General features: G+C 35.3%; 1 protein-coding gene across 11 annotated transcripts in view; it reads right to left on the bottom strand.

Moving 5' to 3' along the window:
* Window positions 1-15,512, bottom strand: part of PPHLN1 (periphilin 1) — a 62,038-nt gene that overhangs the window by 45,596 nt on the left and 930 nt on the right. For 3 of the 11 annotated variants that reach the window (XM_077783479.2, XM_077783480.2, XM_085569453.1), the window contains exons 2-6: window positions 14,690-14,797; window positions 11,624-11,671; window positions 10,446-10,537; window positions 7,134-7,313; window positions 6,628-6,683 (exon numbers count right to left, since the gene is read on the bottom strand). In XM_077783479.2, coding sequence (XP_077639605.1) covers window positions 6,628-6,683; window positions 7,134-7,313; window positions 10,446-10,537; window position 11,624 — 329 coding nt within the window. In that variant the 5' untranslated portion in view covers window positions 11,625-11,671; window positions 14,690-14,797. The remainder of the gene's footprint in view (window positions 1-6,627; window positions 6,684-7,133; window positions 7,314-10,445; window positions 10,538-11,623; window positions 11,672-14,689; window positions 14,798-15,512) is intronic. The other 8 variants (XM_085569447.1, XM_085569450.1, XM_085569454.1 and 5 more) reach the window with 5 other exon arrangements.

Below are 15,512 nucleotides of genomic sequence, written 5' to 3'. Positions count from 1 at the left end.
ATAAACATCACAATCAATTTTTATACAAAAAAATTAAAATATTAATCTCTCAGCAACTAAAACTAGCTGCCAGTGAAAGCAACATTCACCTTCCAATTTAGCTACACCATTAGCTAAAACATGTAAAAACATCCCAGTTGAAAATAAGAGCAATTTCTACCTCTTCCCCATATTTTTACATTAGAGTATGGGGGCAAAAAAAAATTTTACAGTTGAAACCCTGCATACTAACCTCTTTCCCCCATTCTCAAGTGACAAACATTTCAGAAGTGGAATGACAGCAGTCTTGCTTTGAATGAAGTTTCCAGAATAATTCTAGATATATGCACACAGTGTCCATATGCAGCAGAAACTCAGATTGACATAAAATTCCTAGTAAGAAAACAGGCAGTGTTCACATAGATAGTCTCTGGGTTCCAAGTTAAATAGAAGAAAGATTCATCACAACAATAAAACCAAACTTGTCCAAATTACTTTTTTACTTTCAGTTGACCTGCATCAGTGGACATTTCTGAACTACTCTTGATATACTTAGTCTTCAGTACAGGGCATTTTTAAAATGCTATGTGGTATCTGCATGAGAAGATTTGAGTTCTTAAAATCCACTCACAATAAAAACTTATAGACCTACAGAACCCAAAGTGCTGGCATACAATCAGATATATTTAACTCTGAGTAATGACAATCAAATTATGGAACATAAATCTCAGTTTGCAAAGAAACTGGTTGTCCTAAGCACAAAAGAGCTACAGCCAGCAGAGCAGAAAACAGTTCTTAAAGAAAATGTATCAAGTACTCAATCAGTAAGACTGCTGCATAAAACATGAACTGAATATGAAGTCGTTAAATATTTAGTGTAAACCAGAACCAACTTTTAAGTTGTATATTACCTATTATCTTGTTCCAAAAGGTTCTTATTTTCCCCCTCCACCCTCCAAAACATCATATGCCAAGATAAACTAATTTAGCTAGCAGCTTAACACAATGGGTTTTCTGAGCAAAAGATTTCTACAGACAAGTTCTTGCCTGGAGTTGTAGACAGGTATAATGAATCTACCACAATGATCTATTATAAGGAAACTAATGTTGTATATGAATAAACAAGCTACTCAGCCATGTGAATACCTGAAAGGTTCAATGTTCTGGCAGAGACTCTATTTACTTATTAAAAGACATGTGCTAATGAGTTCAATTATAGCTCTGCTTATCAATCACTGTCAAAAACAAAACCATTTTCCTTGGGTGACTGCCATATTTATTTCCCTCCACATGTCTTTTAATAAAGAATGAGGTTCTTATATGGTGTCCCTTAAGAGCTGTCAAATATTGCAATGAATCAGCAGACTTACATACATTTATAGCACCATCTCATAAATCCCTTTGGCCAAGTTTACCTTCTATAAGCAAGACACAGATCAGTTTACATGACAAGGAAGTTTAAATCCAAAGCCTAAAGGCCTCCCACAATATAATACTCTGCTTTAATATATTATACTATTTAAATACATGCACTATTTCATTAATTAAAGAAAACACAAAGGGGGGAGGAAAAAAACACCAAGAAACAACTGCCCCCTGTAATTCAAAGGTGATTGCATAGTGACAATGTAAAGATAACTGCCTTGGCCTATGACACATCTAGACTCTCAATATTAAAGGCTGCTTTATTGAGAGAAGAGTCAGTGACCCTCAACTTCCATCTGGAGACTCTCTCAAAGATTTTAATTTAAAATAACGATTCTTACCAAAGTACTATTTTCTTCTCAGTGTATGATCTTCAGACCACAACTCTACAACATTGTGTCATCACTTGTGCACTTACAAGGGGTTAATCACTAAATGGAAGGGCAGTTCAAGCAGACATCAAAAAGTCAAGATTGCTGGGCCTCTATCCCCCATTTTGCAACCAATTTACTCCATGGCCTGCAGTAAATACATTCTCACTGTGAAGGTGCATGCATCTAGAAAAATCAAGATATATTATCCTTTACGAGCCTAAAGCGGTAATTGAAAGTTTAATGCTCAGAAAACGACGTATTTTTTTCAAAGAAAAGACAATAAGCCATCAATTTAAAATGCTTCCAAAACAGAACATAGAACTGACTAACGAATTGCAATTGTTCACAGATCAAACTGTTTACAATTAAGTTTCTATATTTTGCCAGACAGTTTTCTCTCATTTGTAGCACCAAAATTACTTCCGTATTTCCATTTATTAAAAAGTATTCCTAAGCACTCCAGGAAATAAGCAGATCTGGTTTTATGGACAAATGCATTAGTACTAAAGACTGGACTACTAAAATTAGTTCCTAATTTCACTTAGAATGTGGGAGAAAAGCCCAACACACAGTAAAAAAAACAACACACATAGTAGCAAGTTTCCTCCCTTAGCATAGGAAAAATTATTCATATGTACAGCTGAAGAGGAGATATTAAAAATGTCCTATGTAAGCCACTTCTCAGGAGTCTACATTTTACTTATTCTACAAATATGGCAACCATTATTCTACAAAAATCTGGGCCTCAGATCATTCTAAGGATCAAATTTAATGCATGTGTAGCTGGGATTTACAAGTGCGTCATTTTGTAATTTCTCTTTGAAGATGAGTCTTACCCATCTTAACTTGCCAAGTTTCATATATTTCACATCTTGTAAACTCAGTTTGGTTGGTACAAAAAAAAAAAAAGAATGAAGTAATGTTCTGTGCACTCAAAAGGATTAAAATTTGGCATGACTAAAGTGCACAGCAGCTAACAATCTTCCAAAGCATTTCACACTGAAAAGTTCATCTGACCTTATAAAAATGAACTTGGATGCAAAACCCAATGCTATGAGGCCCATAGGGAAGTACTACAAAACTAGAATCCTTCAACATATAGCAGTGTGGCTCCCTGCATCTTTTAAAAAAAATCTGACTTGCATGAGTACTTTGCATAAATGAGCCTAATATATTGCTGAAGACAAATACTAACAGAGCTCCAGAAATTATCAACATCAGTACAAGATAAATGTACAAAGAAGTCATGTATTAATTGATCTCAACCTCCTTTGAATTGCTAAGTCTCACAATTCTCATAGCATCAGCAAACAAGGCATTAATGTGTGCAGAAAATTTCCTCCAAACTACGATGTACAATTCTTTATGTATGCCAACTACACTTGAACCAAAAGGCATTTCAAATCAAGCTAAAACAAAATTCACATCAGTTCTTAAAGTTCAGAATTCCTTAGGTGACTACAGGAGAAAAAGAGCTGGGAACTCATTTTGAAATCTATGCCCTGCACATCCTCTGTATTCCTTTATTTTTTACATATAAAATATGTATCTTCGCCATAAAAAAAGTCATGGTCAGGATGACAGCTGTTCACTAAATATAGTATAAAACAGAGCTAACAACTCTCAAAAAGCATGTGGAAGGAAGAGTAATGCTCCACTCAGTGCTAGACATAATAATGTCTACCATGTAAATGACAGCTGCTTGGAAACTGGAGCTTAACCCTATAAGGAGGAAGGCAAGAAAAAAAAAAAGACAGTAAACCAAGTGCTAGAACCTCTGCAATTCTCTTGTCACTCATGGAGAACTGTTGCTGGTCAATAGACATATCACAGATGAAGCCACAAGTCTACAAATGCTAAGTAACCAAGCCTGTCCTATTTTTAAGAAAAAAGGAAAGAAGCTTAAAAAAGCCCAACAAAATACCACTGAAGAAACAACAGAGAAAAAAAATACAAAAAAAAAAAAAAAGTCCCCATTTAACAGCAAAGTTTAAGAGAATTACAGAATGACAGAACATAAGGAGTTGGACGGCACCCACAAGGATCTTTGAGTCCAGCTCCTGGTCCAGCACAGGACCATCCCCAAGAGTCACACCAGAGCATTGACCAACACTTCTTGCACTCTGTCAGGCTGGTGCTGTGACCACTTCCCTGGGGAGCCTGTTCCAGTGCACGAGCACCCTCTGGGTGAGAAACCTTTTCCTGATATCCAACATAAACCTACCCTGACTCAGCTTCAGGCCATTCCTTCAAGTTGTGTCACCACAGAGCAGAGATCAGTGTCTGCCCCTCCTCTTTCCCTCACGAGGAAGGTGTAACTGCAATGAGGTTCTCAGTCTCCTCTTCCCCAGGCTGAGCAGACCAAGTGACCTCAGCTGCTCCACATAATGCTTCTCCTCAAGGCCCTTCATCATCTTTGTTACCCTCCTTTAGACACTTTCTAATAGATTAATATTTTTCTCATATTGTGGTGCCCAAAACTGCACACAGGACTCAGCTAAAGACATTTGATATTGCAAATAAGTGGCATTTTACTTCGGGAGAATCTCAAGTAATGTTTTTCAGCACTCAAGATTGGGAGAAGAAAAATGCAAAAAGTAAGAGATGAGAAAGTATTTTTTGACAGGTACGTTTTCAAAACCAAAACAGAAAAATTTGAAAGATGAATACTCGAAAGGAGATGCTAAAATCATATTGACAACAACTTCTTACAGCACATTTTTAGCTGCTGATTGTGATTTTAAAAATAATTAAGAAAGCCATTATTTCTGCCAATAAATGAGCTATTATTTTTAAGAATTTACAGTCACTGTACTAACTATTAACCATACAAATCTCCTCCTCTTTCCTAAAAGAATTATGCATGCTCCAAAGAACTTACCTAAAATAACTTTAAGCATATCCAAAGAGAAGGCATTTTTGCACAAAATAACTTTTTTAGATCATGTTTTCTTGAGCAAACGTCTTTGAAATAGAAAGTAACAAGCATTTTCACCACAGGAGATAACATACACCATGAAATGTACTTTGATTTCCTCCTTGAGATCCACTACATTGCTCAATAGTGGGCAATATGAAAAGAATTGTAATTAAGTTTATTACAAACATGGAACACTACAAGTGTTTAGCAGTCTGATCACAAGACTTTACTTTCAAGATTATTTATTATATTTATATAATGAATCAATAGGATTTCATTCAATTCCAAATATATTTGAACCATGGATCTTTATGAAGTTCTTCCATAGAATTACTGCAGTTGTGCAACAGCTAAATAGTTTGAAGTATATAACATATATTCAGATGGGACTATCATATGCCACACAACACAATTATAAAGCCTTCAACAAAATGAGCTGACATTTCAACCTCACTTTTTTAAACCTTATTTTAAAAGGAAGAAATCAGGATGCATTTAAGACAATTTTTTTGACCACTGGGTGCCACTCTTGTTCTGTGTACAATAAACTGCCTGACACTAACTCAGTCTCCTCAACATTTTTGGTTTTTTTCCTCAGCTTTAAACAACCCTGATTCTTCTAAATTGAGAGGAAAAGATGGAAAAACTTTTACACAAGTCTTTATTAAGCACTCCTTTTCAAAACCTTTTATTATTGCTTCTAGCCCCAAGATAGAATTTCTGAAAGAAGTCTATTACACACAGACCCTTATGATGTATGAAGGATTTCCTTTATGATGAGGTTATAGAATAATCCATCTGTGTTATGTCTAAATCATCTCTTTCAATGGAATAGATATCTATTGCAACTGTGTGCCCCTGTATGGATATTGCTACTGACAGCATCATACTGAGTTTGCAACACCACAAGACTGAGGCTTGTCCTGTCTGAGCTTGCAGTCTTTTTTTTTAACTTGCTGCTAGCTTAACAGCAATTTTTCCAACTGGCCAGGTGTCCATAGCTAACTTGGTTTACTTCTGTTGTTCTTTGTATGGTACAACCATAGTTTTAAATACACGTTGTAACAAGGAGTTATTCTATGATATTTTGACTAACACCATGACACAATACATACAAATACAGGCTGGTATAATCCAGATCTTGAGAAGTGGAAATGCAGGATATGGCATATAAAAGCACAGCCATCAGATGATATTCTTAGATCAGACTGCTAATATTTCACCTATACTAACAATCCATTGTCTAACTATTTAAGGTGACTTTCATCCTTGCCCATAAATTTTGAGTGTAACACTATCCTGTGCACTTTATTTGCTAACTCAAATAATCCATATCAAACATCATTGCAGGCATGTGTATATTACACACCTATGATTTACCACCAGTCCTTAGATTTCATAAATGGGAACCTGAGGTACAGACTAAGAAAGGTTCATAGAAATTAATATTACATATGATGAAAATATATACTCATCAGTTCAGCTGAGAAAACAGGGAGCTCAGAAGAAGGCTGTGGTGAACTTCATATTTCCATTATCTATCCCACCAACCTTTAAAATGACACAGGCATCATTATATTGTAGCCCCAATGTACTGCAGAATCAAATAATAGAACAAAAAATTATCTGAAATCATGTAAGAAGTGTGACAGATCAGAGATGCATTAAATTACTTACTCTTCCAGGTTGCCATCCTAAAGATGTTATCATGATACCTCCTATCCTTATTAAACTAGAGACTTTCATGTAATATAATTTATTTAATTTATATTTCAAACAATACAACATTTTTCCACAATTGCCTTTTACTTTAACAGATGTCCTTTCCCTGTTAATTCACTGGCCTGTTCTCCCAGCTGTATGGGTGACCAAGTAAAATGCCCTAAATATTCGCAGCCTATGCATGGCTCTACTACAATAAAAAAATACCTGTATTCAGGTCTTGTAGAATGATCATCTCTTGCCCATCTGTATCCTGATTCATCCTGCAAAACATATATGCAAAACAACTGTGTGACATGTATCTCAATGTCCGATGTCAAGTACAGTCAGTTGCCAAATTGTATTTAATTACTGCAAAACCAAAGCATTTAATGAGCTAAAAAAATATTAACCCTTTCAACTAGTTTCTTCTCAATTTATTCACTGTATCCATTTAAATTTTATTTTCTTCCTCTGTCAGTATTGAAGAGAGCAACTTTGCAATGCTATACAAAACATGGAAACTACAGAAGCTTCAAAAGCATATATATTTGCTTGGACTTAAAGAAGACTTTCCTCCTCGAAATAGAAATTACCATCAACACCTTGAAATTATGGAATTTCCATCAGCTGGATTGCAGGGGGCAACAATAATGACCTTTCAAGTATTTTAATTACCTATTATTCAAGCCTTAATGGGAAAACAAACATCATAAACACGTGAGAAGAATCACCTTACGTACACCTCGGTGTGGAGGGCCACTTCTTCGGTCATGGTCAAAACTACGACCCTCGTTATAGTCTCTGTACTCAGCGTGACCATAATCGTCATAGCGACTGTAATTCCCATCCCCAGGTCTCTCAAGCAGCGGTGGTTTCTTGGGCACAATGTTTACTATTCTGTGGTAATCATCCTAAACCACAAAACAAAATCATACTGCTTTTAACAGCTGAAAATCTGTAATGAATAAACAAATGTAGAATCAAGTTATTTCTAAATATGGGACTTAAAAGAGGAAATTGCACAGGGAAACAGCAACATTAAAAATCATGCCAGTCTGAAAGTGGAGTAACTTATTAAATCTAATTGGACAATACTTATATTCAATCCTTAGGCATTACAAATTTAATTGTAGAGGGAAAAATTTAAACATGGTTTAATTGTCTTTTGAAAGTTTACAAGCAGTAGCATTAGCTATTTTTTGTGCATTGGTTAGCTACATGTGTTTCTCAGATTTTTACATTTTCTTCAGAATGCAACAAAGCAAGTCACACCTGTAATGCCTATAAAAAAAAAAAGAGTCCATTTGAAAATACTAACAATTTTCCTTATATCCATAACATCCTCCACACTGCAGAAACTGTAGAAGATAGACCTTGCTTCATAATCTGAATAGATAAACACATGCTGAATACAATGCAGTAGGTGATCTGAAGATTCAAGTTACAGAATTTTAACACTCTCAATTTTTCTTTTAATACACATTTCAGGCAGCTTTTTGCTAGAACACAAAATTAATTTATTTCCTTCAAATAACATGTCATACACCATTTGTCAGCTAAACAAATTCTTTGTTTATTAAATACAAATTGCACAGCTGCAAAAAATATAAATTCAATTTTACTAGAACTAATTTTATATAAGTCAATCACAAATAAAAAGCGAATGAAAACATGAATGCAAGATTTTGTTTTTTAAATCTTCTTCCTTTAGCAAAACATTTTTTTAATGGGACTTAAAAGCTACTAATGCAGAGACTTGAGTTAGCATGTGCAATTTGGTGGGTGGGGAGAGGGGAGCTATTTTTTTAACAGTAAGAAGTCACAATCTAATGCATTGATAGTTTTTGCAGAAAAATACACTGTGTTCACAAGCTGCTAAATATTGTCATGCAAAAAATGTTACTTTTGATTTTAGAGACCACCCAACAAAGCCAGCCTACAGCCATACAGGTGCAAAGTGGAGACTACATACATAGTCATACACAGGCACAATGCTTGATCTACTCTTACCTCAATGAACATCCTCCACAAGTAACTTTTTTTTTAGTTTGGTGTCTTACAAAGATGCGCAGTGCAGCTTAAATAAAACTGCTCCATGCTTTAACCTCACCCACCACATAACTATACTGACATATAGAAGAACAGGTACATGAAAACTCGATGAGTATCCTACCCACACAATTATGTCAAGTGCTTGCAATTGAACGTTCTTTAACAGTATCTGTGTTTCTACTACAATCTGTACTTAATATACAATTAGCACCCAGTTTAGATGAGGACACATCTATTGCTTTCTTCAAAAAAAAAGATAGTTCATTCTGTATCATTGGCACATCTCGTTTCTAACATACTAACCTATCAGCAAACACTAAGCATATTAACAGACTGAACAAATTAATTCTACTTGTCTAATCAAAATTAAGTCAGACTTCTACATGTGAACACAAATACAAGGCTTACAAGAACAGAAAGTATCTTCCAACTATCTTGAATCTGCAGAGCTGTATGAGAAGGAACTCCATATCCATCTTTCAGTATGGCAGAGACACCATGTCTTGGTTTGCCCAGTTACAGGGGATGTTGTTTTGGTACAGATGGGTAGCATTAAATGTGATGAGTGTACTCTGCTATTCCCTTCAACCCCAGCTCCAAACATATGTAATATAAAGCTAGCATTGAACTATCTAGTTAACATTTGCAGCAAAATAAGTGCATCACATCTTTTAGACTATAAATTTTCATAATGCCTAATCACACATTGTTCCCTGGACAGCGTGAAGGATTACAGGAATTTAAAAATGTCAATGATGCAATGGTTACATTAAATTGGCAACACGTTAGTCAAACAACTGAAAAAACATCTGTGAAAATACATTCTGCCTTTCTTCTTGTCCTATTTTGATAAGCATTTTGGAGAAGGAGGTAGCTAAACAGCCTGTGAAAATCAATCTGATTTCCAGCTTGCTGAAAATGCAGAAATGTTACTTTTGCCTGTCACAGTAACAAAAATGTCACAGAGCAGCCGAACTACTCAATAGAGAAGCCTGTGTAATTAGTCACACAGAGTAACCAAAAGTCATCAAAGAGATAAGCTGAGAACAAAACAGAACCCGAAGACACTAAATCACTTATGGTATTATTTCAACATTTACCACAAGAAAAAGGGCAGTCAGATAAGAGGCACTGGCACCTGAAATTTTATTTTGCCTAAAGCACATTACACAGGATGTAAATAGAATTATCAAAACATACTCTTAAAATTCTATTTACAGTGTAATACCTCCAAAGACAAAGCTGTTTTTTACATTTGTTGGAGACTTCAGACAAGGGAAAAAAAATAATTGCCCAACTTTTTGGAACAGAGAATTCCTAAAAGCATTCTGAAGTTATTCTATAGCACAGCAAGCACAGCTTCTGCATTTGCTTTTACAAGCATACCATACATACATACATAACACACCACAAAAGACTCTGTTATCTACAAAGCAGATTTTTGTTGACACTCTTCTTGTAAAGTGTTTCCTTTACAGGACTCCAACGCAGAACTTCAGCAAAGAAGTACTTTCAACACTTGTTAAAATATCTTCTCCTATACTTTAACCATTATCAAAAAAACTGTGCTGGTGACAAGAACAATCATGAAAGAAGTTCCTTTACCACCTCAAGTTACTTAAAAGAAATATTAACATAAAAAGACTGTGGAAAAATATAACACTAGTATGGCCTCTTGTTCCACAGAAGTAATTAAAAATCCTGTTCTTAATAACAAAGAATTACACCAAAAAATCAGTTTACCAAAATACAAAATTCTAAAACAGTTCCAACAGATTTGAAAATTAAAAAAAAAAAAGAAACAAATACTTAATTCAGTAGGCAGTCTGTTATTTCTGTGCAGATGCATGTGCCAGATTGCTGGCTTCAAAGAAAGGGGAAAAAAATTAACTTATACTAGGATATTACACAAGTACATAAATCCACCCCCTATGGTATAGGTCATTGTATAAAGGTATAGTAGAACGTTATAATGCTGACTACACACTTACATCACCATGAACCCTTGGAGGGACACGTTCTCTTGGAACTCTTTCATAGTCATACCGCCCTTCTGACCACATTTCATCTCTTCGATATGCCACTAAAGACAATGAAAATACAATTAGTGAAAACCAGACTCATTATGAATAGACAAAAGGACAGTGAGCATAAAAATAAAGGTTCCAGGATTTCTCCCAATACAATGTATTATGCACAAGCCCTGTACATACATTTTTATTATTAGCCCTTTAAAATATAGAAAGTGTGTAATGAACTTGGAGCAAAAATAATTTGCAGAATGGCCAAGAAAATGGAACTGAAGATTGGTTCAGTATAGTCAGTAAAATTATAGGACTTAGAGATACTATAAATTTCTCTATTGAAATATACACATATTTCAAATACTAGATGTACAAACAAATGCATACACACATACCTCACAGCAATTTTAATACTGTTCAGCTAAAAACTCTGCAACTTTTAAAAAAAAGTAATTCAATATCTATTTATTAAATAATTTATCCTTTTAAAAAAATATAATAATCTGTATTATTTCATCAACTCAATCATCTGGAAAGAGATCAAAAATGCAGCAAAAAGCTTCTTGGTACAAAGCCCCATATTTTGATTACATGCATACAATACATTCTTCACATGCAGATACTTCCTGTTTTAAACTGGGAGCCAGCAGAACAAAAAAATACCTCTTTCCAGAGGAAAGGAAGCAGAGTTAGCCATTAAAGACAGGTGGAAATAAATAATCATCCTAAGAGATTCTAGTCATGCTGTGCTAGACAACACAGACTTAAGGAGTTCAAACCTTTCTGATGATTATAAAGGTGAGAAATTATCTACTATACAACACTGAAAGTAGATAAGTAACTGCTAGAATTATATTTTTCAAACCTTCCATCACAATAGTAGCTCTAGGTGTTAAAAACAGTCAATATGGAAAAGTAACAGCAGGTCATGTTCAGAAGGAGAAATACATAATGTTACCTACTTGCACAAAGTAAAAACACTTTGCTGGAAATAGACTTCTGAGGCTATATAAAATTAATGATTATACAGATGCTAAGAATCAACATCAAAGAGTTTATTAACTCTTTCATGAGGTAGCAATCTTTTTAGAGGTAGCACTAATTCTGATAGACACTTCTGCAAAATATAACATTCACATACTTACTTTTCTGTCAATTTTAGCAACTCTGCTTTTGAAAATCCATTCACCTACCTACAAAAAAAAGAAATTGAGGTTAGCAAAAAATACAAATATATTCATCATAAGTATATTTTTTTTCTGTTAAGTAAAGCAGACAGATACAAACTAAATGTTTTAGCTGTCTATACCCTGTGTACATCTGTCTTTGTAAAGAAAAATAAGATTCAGTTGCAGGTGATGAGAAGTCAATTAAAAGCTTGATCTAACAAATACCTTTCTTTTGATAAATGAAAGTGAATCCTGATAAAGAAGCTCTTTCCTCAACTATAAGATGCTCAGAGATGTTCATCTATGTTCAGACATTTTGACCCTAGCATTGGTTCAAATGGACCAGATTATCTTCTTAAAATATAGTCCCATTTTATAACAGACTTCACCTTAAGTTTGTTCTACAACCAAGACACAGAACTAGTCTGATGTAGCTACAGGTTATAAATCAAAAGCTGATTAAACCAACCAGCTGATCCTAGTTTTGGTAAGGACAAAGTGAGAGGATCCACTATCCCTGCCCTCTCCAGTAAGCTCCATTTAAGAGTTACTAATTCTGAAACCACTGCTCATATTGCTGCATTGGATGGTCAGATGCATCATCAGAAACATGTTCCTGGCACTTTCACAGTAACTACCTCAACTTTATTTTGTACTTCACTGACTTTTTCTAGAGCCTTAAAAATGCATACTAGGGTTATATGTGCATGAACAGCTCTTAGGCCAACCCCATGCCCTCCTTCCCACATTACCAGGAGGATGCTCTATCTGCTCTTTTTAATTTGTGCCCAGAACAGTACTTGAACATCTCTGTGTTTTTGTGTACCAGGAGGGACAGAATTAACTATGGCAAGACAAAATCATTATGTTGAAAAGGCATCATGTGCTCTGCCTTAAAACACTTCACTGCTGGTTGCTCATGCCCAGCCCTTGCCCAGGGTGGACCATTCCTTCTGTCTGTACTTGCCCACAGCTGGGAAGCACCTGAACTGCCCACAGCACCCACTCCCTCCCCTGCTCATCCACAGCCCACCCACCTCTCATACAAACAGAGATTTAGGTACTTGATGGCAACCCTCATATTTTTAGGCACAGAGCAAAATACCAGAAGCTGAATTCAGATAAGGTTTTCAAGTGAGTTGGCTTTTTTTCCATTTTGACAAATACATTAATGACCCTGTCCTTTAGCCTGCAGAAGTTATCAAAACTGTGATGTTCAAAAAGCAACACAGATAAGTGCTACTGAAGCTGAGCACAAACTTACACCTCATGTTGCTTTGTCAGTCAAAGCATCTCCAACATCCCAACACACATCACAGGCAGCAGACACCAACATTCACACCCCCATTATCTTATCAGGCAGCAAGGCTGATAAAAACACTCCCTTTTTTAATCACTGTTGGACCTCACTGAAATGAGAAAGAATTAAGACCAGTGTTTCAACAAAAACACAAGCTGGAAAAAGGAAGAGATACTCTATGACAAAAGTCAACAAACTGACAAAAAAATACACTAGGTAAAAAGTAACTATGCAGATAGAAGAAAAATCTCATCTGCATTTAGAAGAATAAAATTTAAGGAAATGTAAAGGAATTAAGAAAGTTAATCAGGAAGAATAAATCACCAAGTACATTGGTTAAAATGCTGGCAATGTAAACAAGTAGAAGACCAATTTTATAGAGAAGACAAAACAGACAAATTTTAACTGAGAACAATGAGATAAAATAAGGATATATTTGAAAATACCAAAAGAAAAAATTATTTGAAGGGAAGAAAATGCAATTCCCAGCATCTTGAGCACCTTTTATCTGTTTCTATAGAAAAAGAAAACAATCCATTTCTTAACTGATGTGACCTAACACAGCTTTAATAACAACCATGGACAGTTTAAACTCTTCAACTCAATATCAGAAGATTCCATTAACAAAAACTCAAGAGCTCAAATCTCAAGTTTATTATGCCTTATTGAGATTAATCTCTTCTCTCAGTAGGTACAAAGTTGTTGTAAAACAAAGAATGAGAAAAATCTGGTTTTGTTTCACACCTAATACCATAATTCATCCTGATTAACTATTTTCTATTAGCACATACAACAAAAACAATTGATATTTAATATTATTATATATAATCAAATCACTTGCTATATTAATTTAAACAATCTCTTCCTATTTTTGATCAGAGGCGACTATTTTACTTAAAGCAGTCTTCTCTCAAATAAAGACATTCTGTAAGTGCAGAGGTCATTCTATTAACACAATTGCTGCTCTGTTGTAGCCAGCTACCAAGAATGGCTTTACTCCAATTAGCACTATGTTGTGCTCTATGCTAATATAGGTTTTCTCATCAGGGAGACTACACAGGTCTCAGATTTTCAGATCTTCAGATTTTTTTTTGCACCTTCCTGATACATTTGCAAAAGCACTCCACAAAAATTGTACAGCTTACATTTATTTGAGACATCAAATTTCAAAAGCACTCCACAAAAATTGTACAGCTTACATTTATTTGAGACATCAAATTTCAAAAGCACTCCACAAAAATTGTACAGCTTACATTTATTTGAGACATCAATTTTCATCAAGGCTACAAGTACCAACTTCTCCAGGATTTGTAATATTATAGTATTATAGCATGTGCTATCATCCTCCTGCAGAATCTACATTTGTTTTCCACACATACAGCTTCCTAATCCAGATGGCTACATCTTACCATATGTGAACAAAGCAAATGCAGAGACAGGCAGCTGGAGTGCCTCCCATGCCACTGGGATATATATGGTTTTATCATGTTACTTTGATAAACAGCAGAGACTGACAAATGTGAGCCAATTTTGTCTAACCTCTCTATTTTGGAAAGCTCTCAAAAGAGTTCAAACACTTTTGTACAAGATGTAGGAGACATGTAACTTATTAGCAATATCACTATAAAACTTGGAATGATTGCTGCTGTGAGGATATAAAGACAGACAGAAAACATTGCTTTATCTTCCAGGAATTAGACTCTGTATTTGATAATCTTCAAAGATATCACAGTATCTCTTACCTAGACAGAAGGCAAGGCAGATAAAAATGGGTTTGGGGGAGAAAGTAACTTTCTCATCTTCCAAGCGTACCTGGGATAGGTAGAACACACTGAATACACACAGTCCTACTGGTAAAATGAAAAAGAAGAAATATGAGAACAGAGGGAAAAATCCAACACACCATGAAATAAAATAAAATGAGAGGGGCACTAAGACAACACAGAGATTTAAAGACAATCTGTCTCTGCCTAGTAGCAAATATTAGGCCGCAAGAGCTTCAAAAGCATTTAGAAGTATGACTGCAACAAGTCTAAGGATATTCACCTATATATCAAGAGGTTTTCTTCCAACCTTTCCCAACCCATTCACAATAATTCTGACTTAAAACACAATATAATTAATAACAGTGGCAGCATTTCAATGAGGATTTACAATCCCCCCAGTTCCACTCTTACTACATCATTCTAATATGTCACTGGGACAAGAGCAATGGAAGCAATGCATTGGGGGTTCTATTAATAGACTGATATATTAGCATTTATCTTTGCCTGACCACCTGCAGTTACTGGCCTGTCCATCATCAGTGCCAGTGCCATGAAAAACATATTCTACCAGGCTCCGACGTGGCTGTTCCACCAGCAATGTCACTGCAAACACCCACATGGATGGTGCTCCTGTCATTTTCCATCCTGCAGCACAAACACTCTGACAACAAAATATGGCAGCTTTCCATACTGCTGCCATAACCAGTCAAAACCACAATGCTCTCAAAAATTACTCTTATCAAGCCATAGCACTTCACCCAGGGCAAATCACTGTATCAAACCATCCTCACTGGTTGGG

Source organism: Lonchura striata, chromosome 1A (assembly GCF_050655825.1).
Source record: "Lonchura striata isolate lonStrDom1 chromosome 1A, ASM5065582v1, whole genome shotgun sequence".
Classification (NCBI taxonomy): Eukaryota; Metazoa; Chordata; class Aves; order Passeriformes; family Estrildidae; genus Lonchura; species Lonchura striata.
Note: the sequence above shows the minus strand (reverse complement) of the source record. Positions and strands in the feature narration are given on the sequence as shown.